General features: G+C 46.3%; 1 protein-coding gene across 4 annotated transcripts in view; it reads right to left on the bottom strand.

Moving 5' to 3' along the window:
- Positions 1–4,821: 4,821 nt before the first annotated feature.
- LOC144153080 (epoxide hydrolase 1-like) overlaps positions 4,822–14,766 on the bottom strand; it is a 64,827-nt gene continuing 54,882 nt past the window's right edge. Inside the window, exons 7-10 of one of the 4 annotated variants that reach the window (XM_077684724.1) lie at positions 13,574–13,805; positions 10,441–10,846; positions 8,679–8,750; positions 4,822–6,863 (exon numbers count right to left, since the gene is read on the bottom strand). In XM_077684724.1, coding sequence (XP_077540850.1) covers positions 6,654–6,863; positions 8,679–8,750; positions 10,441–10,846; positions 13,574–13,805 — 920 coding nt within the window. In that variant the 3' untranslated portion in view covers positions 4,822–6,653. Of the gene's footprint in view, positions 6,867–8,678; positions 8,751–10,413; positions 10,847–13,573; positions 13,806–14,766 lie in introns of all 4 variants that reach the window. The other 3 variants (XM_077684723.1, XM_077684722.1, XM_077684726.1) reach the window with 3 other exon arrangements.

Below are 14,766 nucleotides of genomic sequence, written 5' to 3'. Positions count from 1 at the left end.
AGAGATTAAACCAGATAGGCGATGCCTAAGAAAACGGCATCCATTCACGAGAACAAGATTTGCCCCTTTGGTGTAGCATTCGGCGAAAACTTCCCGTACTGGGAGAGGCCCTTGTCCTGCAGTGGACAGGCTGACGATGGGGATTTCATTTATGTGCGTGCGTCGTGCGTGCGTGTGTGTGTAAGTGCCGTATTCTACGCAGCTAAAGTACAGTAAAGTGCAGGAGGCGATGGTACAGCTAGTGAACTGTGGTGGCTAAGGCGTCCGTTGTGCATAACCATTTGAACTTTTATAGGCGACGTAATTCCTCCAAAACATGGGTTAGTGTGGTGTAACGTGTTCACATAATAAATAAATGGAAAGCTGCTATACATTCAACATTCCTCAATATTGCGGCGACCTAGATAAACATGCACATAGCAATGTTGTTTCTGGGTTTTTCGTGGGCATTGTAGAAACTGTGGATCACATTTAACCATACTCCCGAAACTAACGTATTCCGACGTTACATGTACTACATCGCAAACATTCAAGTCTGCTGTACGGGATCATTTGAATTTTTAGGCAGCTTATGTAACTCCCCATACAATCGTTTAACATCATAAATATGACATTTGCCAACATTTGGCAACATTGCTGCAACGCAAAAAAAGCGTGTGAAGGGCAACGTTGAAACGTTGCATGAATGTATCCAACGTTGGCCAACATTTGGCAGCATTGCTGCAACGCAAGAAAACGTGCCTGTGGGAAACGTTGCCTATGCGTTGTTTGTAAACGTTGCGTGAATGTGTCCAACGTTGACCCACATTTGTCAACATTTCTGCAACGTGAAAAAAACGTGCATACGGGCAACACTGCCCATCCATTGTTTGTAAACATTGCGTGAATGCTGTTGAATGCGTCCAACGTTGGCCCACACTTGCCAACATTGCTGCAACGTGCAAAAACGTGCATATGGGCAACGTTGCCCATCCGTTGTTTGTAAACGTTGTGTGAATGTTGCCGAATGTGTCCAACGTTGGCCCACATTTGGCAACATTGCTGCAATGTGAAAAAACGTGCATACGGACAACGTTGCCTATACGTTGTTTGTAAACGTTGCGTGAATGTTGCTGAATGTGTCCAACGTTGGCCCACATTTGGCAACATTGTCACCACGTTGTGTAACGTTGCCTAACGTTGCACAACATTGGCAACACGGCAGAAACGTTGCGGCAACAATTTGTGCTACTAGGGAATGTTCAACTTCTAAAAATAACTGGCAAAATCAAACACGGCGCCAATATAAAAATGCAACCACTGCGCTCGATTGTTGTCCATAACCCAACCTATGCGGAAATAAGAATATAACTGCTGTTCCAAGCAAGCACCCGATAATTCTCTAGCCAAGAAGTTTTCGCACCCAAATAAATATCCGCGCACCTGAATGTCCGCACGGAAACGTCCTGCACAGATCAAGCCCAGCAATCACAGCGCGATGAACTTTTCAGTGCTGTTCCTCGAAACTTCTGAGACAAGCGGACTTCATGACCCGGTAGTTCGGTTTGTCAGCTCAACAAAAATAAAGCTGCAACACAGTTACGCGAATTCCGGCCGTGAAAACACGCAGCAACTCAGGCCCCACAAAGCCGGCCAGGGGAGTCGGTGCAAGCTGCCGAACCATCGGCTAACACCGCCACCTCGCGGCGCGTTGCGGAGTTAGCCAAATTACATGTTTTTGCTGGGGGACGCGCCGAATGGGACGGCCGGAGCAACGGCGCGCCGCCGGCAGCCGATCGCGGAGGCCGTGCCCTTGAAGCCAAACAGGCAAGCTGACAGACACACGTAGTAGAAGTGGGTGCAGCGTTAGCGACTCGCGAGCAGTGACGTAAGGCGATATGTCCGCCGGCACGCGCCACCGGTGCCTGAACTAAGCGTCGATCCCTACCCTTCCCATTGAAAAGCGCGCGACGCGTCAGAAAAGCGGCGTTGGTCAGACGCTCCCGTCAGACGCTCACTTTTCTTGGCGCATTTGTGTCTTGATCAAAACACACTGGTATTATCCGCTGCATATTTTTCGTTCTTTATATTACTCATTTATCCATAGCCACCTCATTGCTGTCTGTCTCCTACGCCATTTATCCTTGTGCCTTTACCACCTACAACATGCTCGTTACCTTTCAACATCAAATCGTTACACAGCTCTCGCTCATTTCACCACCAATTGAAAAAAATCGTTGTTGTAAACCACTGCAACCATTTTTTTTTTTTCACTTTGTGTACTGTGTACTGATGCGTACTGATAAGTTCTGATAAGTACTGACGCGTTCTCGATGCGCTAGTATTATAAAATGATTTCACTTACCATGCGGTTGTGTTTGTGCCTATCTGTTTTTCGCGTATTTCCAGTTCTTGCAGTAATATTGTTTCTACAGTTTGTTCAACTAGCATTGTATTGCTGTCCTCCATGCTTAACTGGCGTGTTATTTAGCCATGTATCATTTGTGCTTTCTTAATGTCGGCCTAAGTTTTTATTTCGGAACCTCCTTGTGTACACAATGTACCATGTAAACTTGTATGAGAAAGTTCGTTTGAAATAAACCTGAAACCGAGAAAAACCGTGTGAAATCAATACTCCCGCAGGGAACTAGAAATTCCCCCCTGTCGCCTTGAAAAAAACTCCTTTCGGAAGGCCTACAAAACCACCCAAAACTCCTTTCAAAAGAAATATATGCTTTCCTTGAACCTCCTAAAAACGTCCCTAAAATAACATAAATACTTCCCAAGGGAGCTAAAATAGACTCCTATTCAACCGCCGAAAAATCTTGAGGTAGTAAAGAATACTCCATTTTGATTTCCTTAAATTCTCCCAAACATTTTTTAATAACACTCCCTAGATACCAACGTTTATAGAACCAAGGCTAGATACCACCTTTCTATCGCCCAAAAACGCCCTGTTTTGAGGAGGTAAACAAAACCTCCCTGTTCCTTGTAGTAAAAAAACTCCTACAAGGAGGACCACTAGAGGGCAGGCGATTTAGAACCTCTAGGGAGTAAAAAAAAGTATATGGGAGGAAAAAAATTTTAGAGTGAAGCGCAACAGTTCTAGCATCAAGAGACCTGCTCCAAACTCACGATTAGGTGGTATGGGCTGTCTGGTATGCGTCGCAGCTTGACCGTCTCCGCTGGCGTCATCCAATGGAAGAGCAGCCTGGAGCGTCGAAGATGACTTCAACACCTCCATGTGATGCTCGAGTAAAGCCAGCAGTGCACTGGTCGCTGCGTCGTCATACTCCATGACCGAAGCGTAGTCGTCCGCTGCTGGTTCGTCGGTCAGGTTGACTTCAAGCTCGGCGTTAAGTGCGAACTGTGCTGCATTGCTCGCTCGAAGACGCCCGTGAGAAACACGAAGGGCGGAAAGGTCCAACTGCTGTGTTGAAGCAGCTGGTCCACTTCTCTGCTGATCTTCCTCGCGCGCTTCCTCTTGATCTGTTTCATGCCAGTCGTAGCTAAAGAAAGGCTCACCGAGCTCGTCAGGAGAAGGCTCGCCGCGGCTTGCTTCTCGGATTTTCGGCCTCAATGATACGAAAAGGGAAACCCGTTCTTCAGTGTTTATTATCCCCGTGGGGAGAGTGATGCTAAGCCGTGCACGGTATACGTGCGCACCGTTCCGAACTCCTGCACGTGCCCCTTGCAGTCCGCGTCCGTGCAAACGCGCCACTTCGTTCTCGGCGTTTCTATCATCATCTATACTATGTTGAACTTTCAGCGGCGAGTTCTGAGGCGCAACAGCCAAGTCTTCGGCAAAGGGAAAGATGGGACGACCGAAGAAGAGCGTTACTCTCAAATAAGAGGAAGCGCGGCGCGAAAGCCGCCCTGCCTCTACTCGAGAACAGATGCAACGACTTCGGCCCAACGGCCCAGTCCCGATTATCGCGCCACTGAAAGGGCGGTGAAACATCACCCTGTCGCCGAAGATCGGGAGTCATGAGCTCACGTACATTGTACATACAACAATGACCGAGTGTTCATTGCTTTTTGGGGGGCTAAAGATGACACCACGCAGAAAACTTGGCCGAGCCTCCAGCATAACTAACCACGCTTATATATACTTAGCCGAACCAAAAATAAGCCAGTGGAGTTGCCAGCTCTGCCGTTTGCCCAGTCTTCGAGTGTGAAGCTGCCCAATTTTTTTCTTCCTGAATTTTTTTAATAACTGCAGGTGGTTTGGTATTAAGTTGGCTTAGGAGCTGGACGCAGCTTATCAACACGTGTTGCACCGGAAGTTTGCTTGCATTTATTTCAGAGCGGAAGAATGCTGCCAATCCATCGCTACTTTTATATATACCTGCCAGGGGTTTAATCAATGCGGATAGGAGCTACCTGTAATCTTCTAGGCATGCCCTCTCGCTTTCTCCCTTGCTGCCTTGTTTATTCATTCTGCACTCCATGCACGTACTAGACCTCCTCAGTGAAAAGTAAACTGCCTCTCATTTGCCAGGAACGGCTTGCCTCCTACAAGACCAACCTTGTTCCAAGATGTCTGAGAAGTAAGAGGCATTAGTGTTTTAATCTGCTTCACAAGCTCTGACCCACCAAGTTTTAGAAACGTGAAGTTTTAACGTACTAAAGCTACCCGTGGGCTATGAGGTACACCTTAGTTGAGGGCTCTACTCTAAATTAAATTCGACCACCTGGAGATTTTTAACAAGCACCCAAATCTGGACACCAGGGCGTTTTCATTTCTCGCCTGCACCAGGAAAGCAGCCACCACGGCCGGGATCGAAACCACGACTAACAGACACAATTTTCAAAATCCGAAGCAGAAAAATGGCAGTCACAAACGGTTCTTCAAACTTTAATGACAACGTTCGTCGCGAAATTCGCAGCCACTCATTTTGTACTGCTGCTTCGGACAGAGAATTCCTACCTTCAGCTTGAAAATACACTACACTGACTGTAGACATGCACACAAACACAGAAATGTTGACTTGCCGGCAATCACAATAACCGCAGGTCAAGTAAGGAATGTGGTCAACAATTATCCAATGCTAAAAGGCAAACATGAGCGTAACCAATCAGGTGGCAGGGGATAATAAACAGTTTTTCCTTTGTAATTAGTCGTGTACTTTTTGCACCTCATGGTTTTACTCATGCTCACATTTATAAAGACTAAAAAGCAAGCCATAACATAACAATATAAGTGTAACAAGGCCATCTTTGTAAAAGAACCTTATCTATCCCGAGTCCACAGTGTGGCATATAAAGAAGTGTAACAATTTAGTTAAACCTTACTTTCATTTCTGAGAGCCAGCAAACTTCCCAAGACCATTTTGGCTCCACCTCTGTGACGGAAAATCGAAGAGGCAACATTTGGAAGTTCAGCACTTTAGGAAAGAACACATCAGGTGTTTCGAGTACATTTAGCATTTTGAAGCATGTGAAAATGTACACGACACATTTACAAAAGCAAAGCACGAGCTTTCAGACACAAATATAGCATATTTTTTGCTCCCACAATATAGACCTGCGTTGACAAGTTACCGCAGTGACACGTAACATGACAAGGTTACTCCTTCAGGAGAAAAAGAGCAAATCACGGAGTTAGGTGTCTGGAGATATCCATCTGTAGATGCGACAGAGATTGTTTGAGCCACGGCAACACAGTAAAATTCAACCTTGCTACCACTGCAAAAGCAGAGATTAAAAATCAAAAAGAAAGGATCAGCAAAGGACTATAACAACGTTGATTCACAAAACATAAACGCAGCAAAGACGTAAGGCTGCCAATAAGCAACTTAAACGGTAGGGCACTTGTGTAAAGGGGCTGAATTCTGAGTTGTGTCCATCTCACAAATGCCCATTGTTAGTGTCAACATATTTCCAGTTGTTGAACCTCTGATGTGCACAGAAACCAACCTTCGTGGTTGTGCATCACATATGCATATCATTTGCGTTCAGCCAATCACGGCTTATTTGAGATGACGGTTAAAGTTTGACTTCTGCTTCAGGTTGCACAAAGGCTTGCGCTAAAGCTTTTCTTTATGTCCAGATTGAGCTGCACCGAGGTTGATAAGGCCCTACTTCAACTTCGGCCCATATTGAACAAATGCCTGTTTGGGCAATTCCAGCCCTCGCACCGAGGGGTGAACTCTTGAACATGCTTAACTAGTCTGCATCAGTGTTGTATCTCTTGAAGGAATTAATGCCAGCCATTTTAGTAGAACTTCAGCAATTATAGGGGACCAGATCAACTCTACAATGTCAATGCAGATTGTGTGCTACGCCTCAACCTTTTGTGTTTTACTAGAAATCTGGGGATCAAAGATTTTCAGCCACAAAAAATGTTTCGAGACTTTTGTAAAGGTCATTATCTTAGATAACCTTGAAGGGTTACTGACACGTTCACACGATACTAAAAGCTTCATTATGTAACGAAATGCTGACACACTGTTCAAAAGAATGTTGAGGACTTAATCTGCCCACCTAATATGACTGGTGCTCACGGATGCAGCTGCCTTCTCATTTGAAATGGGGCATCGGCAGCCTGAAACTGAGAAGCCACGCTGACGTCAGCACCCAGTGTCAGCCCAGCGTTGACTTTCAACCAAGCAAAGTAGAAACAACCACTCTGGGCGGTTCAAGGCACAGGACAAGAAAACGGAATGCACGTCTCAGGGCTTCTGGGCCTTCTGTGCTCCTTGCGACGGAGAAGCAGCCTTGGGGGCCCCAGAGCCTGCCTTATTCCCTTGCTGTGCTGGTGGTGGAGTGCTCTTTGCTGTGGGGGGAGGCGGGACTTGTTTCGGCTTCTCCTGGGTCTTCGGCTGGGCAGACCTGGCCTCTGGCTTGGATTCTTGCTTCACTGGAGGAGGTGGCGGTGGCTGCTGCTGCAACGTGAATGCAACGCGTGAAAATTGTTTGAATATGTTAGAGTTAAGCACAACAAAGACAGCCTCTGAAAGTGTATTCATACGGAAAGTCTGTGTGCCCTTGTTGCAGGAACTTTGAAATGTTGTCGAGCTCTAACACTTGAACACATTGGGCGTTTCTGTTTGGTTTAAGCACACAAAACAGCCTGTTTAGGGCCTGTGCAATGCAGTACATGCACCCTTTTCCTCAGTAACAAAATGAGTTGCATTGGCAATAGCAAGCAACTTTTCTATTTTTTGTAGAAAACATAGACGAAGAAATACCTCCCTAAAAAAATTAGAACCACTTAGGCTTACCACAGGTGGTGGAATTGTAAAATTTCGGTAGTTTTTAATGAAAACAAGAATTCGGACTGGAATACCAAAGACAACTTCATACATTTTGTGAACTCGGAAAAAAACTTGCTAAAAAAGGAAGTTGTATAAAATTTTGTCTCTATATTCTCGCTTTTCATTCAAAGTTACCAAAGATGGCCAATCTCACCGTGTTTCAGATTGAAACATACCGCCCAGCCGAGAAAAGCCACTGGAGGTCCAATCGGACCTCCAATGGTTTTTTTCAGCTGGGAAGTACTTGTGCAAAAAACTGCCCCATTTTCTTTTTACAACCAAAATCAGCTCAGCTAGGTTGTGGCCTGTTATGTGAATCAAAGGAAGGTGAAGGTGACAGAGGTGTAGACAGGGAGGGTGTTTCGCTGTCAAAATACCCCCCCCCCCTCTCCTTGAAATTTATGCACGCAAAAAATGACATATACCATTTGGGTGGCACAGTCTCTGTTTCTGTTTTTTGACTTTCCCGGTGGCCTATAACACTCACTGAATTTATTTCTGGCCACACCAATGGTGGGTGGTAGGTGCCACTGAGGCATCATTTTATGAAAAACCAAGCTCTGTCATGGCTGAACATTGACACCGTATAACCATGACTGCAAAAGGAAGTTGGGCAGTGTACTGGCTTACTTATTTGCCTCCAGTCACTTCCCCACCCCCTTTCAAGGAACACTCTACAGAACCAAGCTGAGATGTCAAACTGAAAGACAAATGCGCAAAAGGTGATCACTTTTACTGAGACACTGAGGCAGCTGCTGCAAGAGCTTCCTTCCCCCCCTTCCTTCTGAATTGAACCCAAACAGCCAGGTAGTTTGATTTGTTTATATATTTGCAGGTGCTCTTACGAGTTGTGTTTAGTAAAAATGTCCCGCACCCAATTCTGCGTGGCCAACCTTTTTGCCTATCCGACAGCTTAGTGTGCCTTTCAAAGTGTAAACAACAACAGCAGGCACTTTGAGTGGAGGAGTGGATCTAAACACGTCAGCACCTCTGCTCGTGTATAAACACCACTACATTTAAAACACCCACTCAGTTCAAAGAAAAAAAAAAGAAACGACTCAGAATTATTGGTCTCTTACAAAGACAGTTAGTGCAGTTCCATTCGACACAGGTTAAAGAGACAAGGCCCACAAGTCCGTGGCACAACCTGCGAGAAGTTTTGAACTACCTCGAATATTCATAAAAAAATGAGAACATTTGGAGTTTCAAATTACTCTTGAGTTGAGATGGTGAAAAATCGAAATTGAAATCAAATCCTTCAGGCATACATACGATTTAAGTTTGAAACCTCAATATTCACACATAACTGACAAAATTCAAAGTCACAGAGCTCTTACCCTAATGCAAACGCCAGTTTAGAATATATTCGGCAGCTAATGATGTGATTGCAATGTGTGTTGTGATTAAGATGTCGAAGTGCTTTAACGTTCCACAACAGACCTTCTGTTCCACTGGCTTTGCGGCTGGCTTGGGTTCTTCCTTGCGACTAGGAGGGGGTGGTGGAGGTGGTGCCTGCGTGCACATTTGAACAGCACACTTTAAGGAAATTCTGAAACACTACTATGTCGACAAAAATAGAATGGAAATTTTGCTTCTGGCTATCTTTAAAGGGCCATGCAGACAAAATGCAAGTTTCCCTCATCCGAAAGACTGCCTTGTTAGAATCACACTGACGCCACTTATAACACGAACTCCACTCAAATACGCTATATAATTAGGGAAAAAGAGAATGGCCATGCGACCCACAAGCTCATTTCCGGCACTAGAACCTACGATGTAATATGCACAGCAGTGTGATGGGCTGAGGCCAGCAAAAGCAAACGCATATTCAACAGGGATTATAAGCTATGCAGAATGAGCTAGCTGCACTTAAATTTAGGGCACATTCTCTTTATAGCAGTCAGAAAGAATTGTAGGGTGAACAATTAATGTTACTACCAAGCACATATAAACATTGAAGCATTTGCTGGAGCACTTTGCTGGCTGACACTGCCTGACACAGCGGCCAGACGCATTGGACTTGTTTGACACAACACTGACCAACTGACATATGCGGCACGGTCACTTACGTGACCATGTTTGTCGAGTCAAAGTTTTAGGAAACGATTATGTAGTATCAACCCTAATAAAAGTACGGCAGGCATACAATCAAAGTGTGAACACTGCCACTTCATCGGTATTGCAGCGCCATCTGTGAAGGTGGGCGATAAACAAGACAACCAAACGGCCGTCTGTGAGATGGTAGCAGCCCTGGTCAGCGGACTACCTTCAGCTTTAAGGCCCTACTCTGGATACGTCATTGCTGACGTCACGAAACACGATTTAGCGGAAGGATTGAAATTTTCGCTTATTAACCTGTTTAATTTCTCAGTGAATAGCATCATTTGCTGCCAGACAAGCCCTGAAGGAATTATGAAGCACCAAATCTTTCGGATAAAGCAAACGTATTTTGTCTGCATGCCCCCCCCCCCCCCCGCTTTAAGCAGGGACACTTACACAGAATGAGTGGTTGTCCTGTGCAAGTGCCCCTGCCTGTGTCCCCGTTCTCTCGCGCTTTCCACCATGTCGAAGTCTATCCACCAACTAGACCAAATTTCTGCATTGAATAGCCCCTTTAAGGTATGGCCTCCTTTCACTCAAAACCAATTAATTCTCAATAGCTTCTAGAAACTAAAGGACAGCAAAACCAACAAAATTTCCTAAAGTAAGGCTATGGCCTTGTATTGCACTGACCTTATAAGCCTCTGTGTTCATATCTTTTCGGAACCCAAAAACCAAAATTATTGTTACCAACTTATATGCACAGTGCTAGCCCCTGCCTTGTATTGTGAAGCAAACATGTAACATAGGAGTATAAAAGCACCAAGAGAACATCTAGCAGTACCTTGCTATCCCCAACAGTACAAGTACCTGATAGGAACACGGTAGAATGACTAACACCTTTAAGGGGAATTTTCACTGTCTATAACTAACACCCTTACTACCTAGAAAAAACATGGGGAGACAAACTTTGAAAGTGGTTCGGCACTAATAACACCCTTTCAAAGGGTGTTTTTTGTGTTTTTGCTAAGGTGTAAGGGTGTTGGTTATTGACAAAAGTCGCCATTAAGGGTGTAAATCATTTTACAGAGCACACCTCACAGATTTTATTTAAGTTTAAGGTGTACGCGTGAACCTTTTTCTCCACAGGCTTGGTCTCCACCTTAACTTCTGGCTGCTTGCGAGCCGGTGGCGGGACGGCCGGCTTTGCGACTTCCGGCTTGGCTTGCTGTGGCTCCACGGGTGTCGGCTCGAAGCGCTGGCCACTGCCGGCAGGGCTGCTGGGGCCAAAGGTCACGGTGGCACGCAGCAGCTGGGGGCCAACGTCGACGAACGGGAATTCGGGGAACGGGCCGGGCTTGGAAGCGTTGCGCGCTTCCACGGCCGCCACGAAATCGCGGATGTCTTTCTCCAGAAGTTCGGGCTCTTCAAAGGCGGAGAAGTGGCCGCCGCGCGGGTGCGTCACGAAGGTGACGACGTTGGGGTACGCGTTGCCAATCACCGACCGCGGAAGGGCTGCCAGCTCCTCGGGGAATATCGAGAAGCCCGTTGGCACCGTCACAGGAGTCCTGCACAACAGAAGTTATTTGGCCATCAGCTTAGTAGCCTCAGGCATTTCATTGTTGTACACATGGCATAAATAACAACGATTAAAGACTGACTCCGCCCCTGAAAGTTAATAAAATTAAAGATGTTTCGGCTCTTTCTTGGTATTAAATGCAGAAATTTTGGCCTGCGTGTATGTCTGTGACTCCACTCAGCCACCCGGCCAAAGTGAAACACATGCTGCGCAGTAGTCTTGTACACCCACAGCCAAATCTAAACATATAGGTTTGGTGGCAATGTTCACACTTGTCAACATTGTGGAACAAGAACAAGACATTACACAAATATGAGGCAGAAAATCAATACATATGAGATATTTGCAGTGTTCCTTTATTAAAAAATCATGGATGCTTGGTTTTTGCGATAGCAAACGAAACACTACATCAACTGCAGAAAACCGTTGCCTTCTGTTGGCCGCGCCACTATAGCTTTGGCGGCATTTAAAAAAAGAAACAAATTACACCATCTTCCCGTAGGGGAACCCTGAGTAGTATGCGAAGCAGCCATGGGGTCGACTGAAGTTCCCATTCGTTTTCAGTTCGTCGTTTCCGTGGACGTTCAGCTTCGCGCGTCTTCATTGTATAAGTAGCTTCTTGACGTAGTTTGAATGAGTGAAGGACATAAGGCGCATTCGTAGCACATGCTCCCGTCTCGGTTTGTAGCGCAGTTGGTAGAGCGCCACGTACCTCCCGTAGCGGCCAGAGAGTCGTGGGATCAAAACCGGGTGCCGCCTAACTATTCCTTTTTACAGTGGACTGCGCTGACGTCAGCCCAAACGCTGACGGGGCTGAAGAGACGCGCATGCGCAGTAGAGTGCGGACGGCGGACAACAACAAGGGAGGGAGGGACACAGCCCCGAGCATGAGATGCTTCGCATCTAAAAATCAAACGGCAACAGTAACAAAAGGTTTCAAAAGGTTTCACGAGATAGGTTCCACATTCCGCTTGAAACGCTCGTGGAGTAGCGCAACACGGATCTGTAAACGTTTGAGTAGGGTGCCTTGATTCATGAGCGTCTCTGCCGTACGGCAGCGCTGGCTGGCATTGAGGCACCCGGTCTGGAGCAGTGGAACATGATAAATTTATATTGACTTGAGCAAACCTCCAGCGCGTTATCTTTGGAGGAACGAGACGGCAGAGAAACAGCATGAGAGGCCAGTGGGAAAGAGAAGGGAGGCATTTACTTCGCAAATGTCGCAAATGTTGCAAATGTACTTCGCAAATTTACTTCGGCAGCGCTGACCATGAGGGGAAGATGGCACCTTCTGAGGCCCCCAGGAGGTAAGGCACTGCCCCAACATATCACATGGAGGAGTGCAGGAGTGCAAAGTTTTCAGAAAGGATTTCAGTGCTCGAAACATTTTCATATGATGCGAACAGGGCACGATAATGCCACTGCATTGTCGAACCCACAGGAATTAAACTGCGGTGCGCAGTTGGTAACGCACAGCACGCATTAGTGGAGGTCGTGGGTTCGATTCCCCCTTCCGATCACGGTGGAGTTTTTCTCAACTTTGCTTTCTTCATCGCTGTATTCCAACAAAATCATAGTTACATTATTCAGCTCTACAAAACACCTTCAAGTGGCTAAAAAGCACTGGCAATAAGCACTACAGCTTTGATGTGTGTTCTTACAGAATATTTCACCCATGCAGGGGCGGATCCAGGTTTTAAGTGCGAATGCACTTCTTAAGCGACCCTGAACCTGCGTCCACCGGCGATGTCCGCATAGCATACCCACGTGGGGGATTGGCCAGGAATCTCCTCGTCTTCCTTGGCAACGGGGGGAGATGGGCGCGCGCTGCCTGGCCGCTGACATGGCACATACCCACGTGGGGGATTGGCCAGGAATCGGGCGTGAGAAGGGCTAATGCACCCGCTTAAAGGAGTACTGACACGAAATTTCAAAGCTGAGATCCGCTCTAGCAATCAAGTACAACGACAACACAAATAGGTGTCTGTGAATAAATGCATCTTTCTTTCTTTGTAGTTCTGTGTGTGCGTGTGATCTCTCTTTCGCGAACATTACCGAACCGCGCAAATTCAACTCGTGCATTCGCACTTTCACATTCTTCCCCTCGGGGAAATGCGGGGAATTTTTTTTCTGAGGGGGGAGTCAGCTTCTACCAGTGATGATGATGATGATCATAAAAAGGAGGACGAGGATAGTAGTCTTTTTTTTATTCACTGAAATATTTCAAACCACAAATACAAGAAATAGAAAAAAATATTCAACTAGACTTTTTCTACGACCTGAGGGGTCATCTTCTAGGGGGTACAAATTCCCAAATTGAGGGGGGGGTCAGGACATCTGGATCCCCCCTCTGGATCCGCCAATGCACCCATGTCCAGAGATTACTTATAGGCAAAGAATCTCACATAAAGATTGTTTGAGCACTGGTTTGATTGGTGTGCGTGACATAGTTTCCTGTTCACATGTTTCATCCAACATAAAGCTGTCTGCCGGCTTTAGTTCTTAAAGCCGGCGTTTTGCCTGAAGTTTTGACCACCTTTTCCTACGGGGCAGAGAATCAAAACCTTTAGCAACCTGATTTCTCGCATCAAGGGCAGAGGAGATTTCAATTGCAAATTCACTTATTTTGTCAGAGTGCTAAACCCTTACGGAGACGCTGAAAGACCCTCCAATTTTGTTTGGAGAGCACCCAGAGCAGCCTGGCACCCCTTCTCACCTGCGGGGCTTGCCCATCACGATGACGCCAAAGTTCTCCTTGTAGTAGCGCATGCTGGAGCCAATGCTGTCCGTGAGCCAGTAGAGCATCACGTTGGTGAGCAGCTCGTCCAGGCTGTACTTCTCCTCCAGGCCCCCGTCCTCCCGCTCCACGTTGGAGTTGCGTGTCCACGTCGAGAACTTCTCCAGGATGTATGCCGCCAGGCCCGCGGGCGAGTTGAGCAGGGCCAGGCCTGGTGGGGGGGGGGAGAGGGGCAAGGTCTCTACGCGCGCCCACGGTTGGGAAGGGGCACAGACGGCCTGATCGACTTTCTTAACACACAGCGTTATCAAAACCGGGCTGTCAGTTTACTCCGGTGCAAACTGCGAGATCCACCACATACCCATTTTGGATCCAGATTATTCACCCACACTCAGTGCAGCGGCACTCATTCGAAATCATCTTGCAATTAATGAAAATGAACTTTTTAACTTTGGGTTTGGGGGCATGCATTCAAACTGCAGGTATTCATGTGACCACTTTAAAAAGTTCTCCCATCTCGTGAAAATTCCTGACTCAGCTCGTGCTTTGACATAGGTGTGGCCAAAGTGCACCCTCAAATGAATTGGTGTTGTAGCTCATGCCGAAAATATACTAGTCACGTCAGACGGCTTTCACAGAAAGCAGGCCACCTTTTAGAAGGTTCTGGCTTGAAATAAAGCCTTTCTCTGCATGATAAACGGACACAAAATACAACTTGTTTAAGGGACCCTGTATTAGGATGTGTGTTAGTGTCATGCCCTGGGAGCATGTTTAAAAATGTACATATTTGTAAATGCGAAACGAGTCTGCCAACAGAAATTAAATGTACCCCAACAGTATTATAGTGTTACAGGCATGGTGGTAGAACTGGCTTCGTGGTATCTTTCAGGATGCAATGTCATAGCTATTTTTCACAGCAGTACTCCTGCCATGTAAGCTAGAATTTATTAAGAGGAACCATGAAATCAGCTTCAAAAACCATGGCTCAAAAGAGATGGAGTTACGTCAGCCACAATATCTGTGCATATAAAAATATTTTCGAGCAGAAAGTGACTGACGCACTTAATGTGTTCCAAAGAGAGGCAGCGATTGATGTTTAAACCTGAAATTCCAAAAGATACAATGATGCAATACCCTAGCTGGAAGCTGACCTTTATGATAGCGTGAGTACA

The sequence above is a fragment of the Haemaphysalis longicornis genome, unplaced genomic scaffold (assembly GCF_048455015.1).
Source record: "Haemaphysalis longicornis isolate Haplotype H1 unplaced genomic scaffold, Haemaphysalis longicornis Haplotype H1 scaffold_9, whole genome shotgun sequence".
NCBI classification, from domain to species: Eukaryota; Metazoa; Arthropoda; class Arachnida; order Ixodida; family Ixodidae; genus Haemaphysalis; species Haemaphysalis longicornis.
This window is presented reverse-complemented; position numbering and strand designations above follow the sequence as displayed.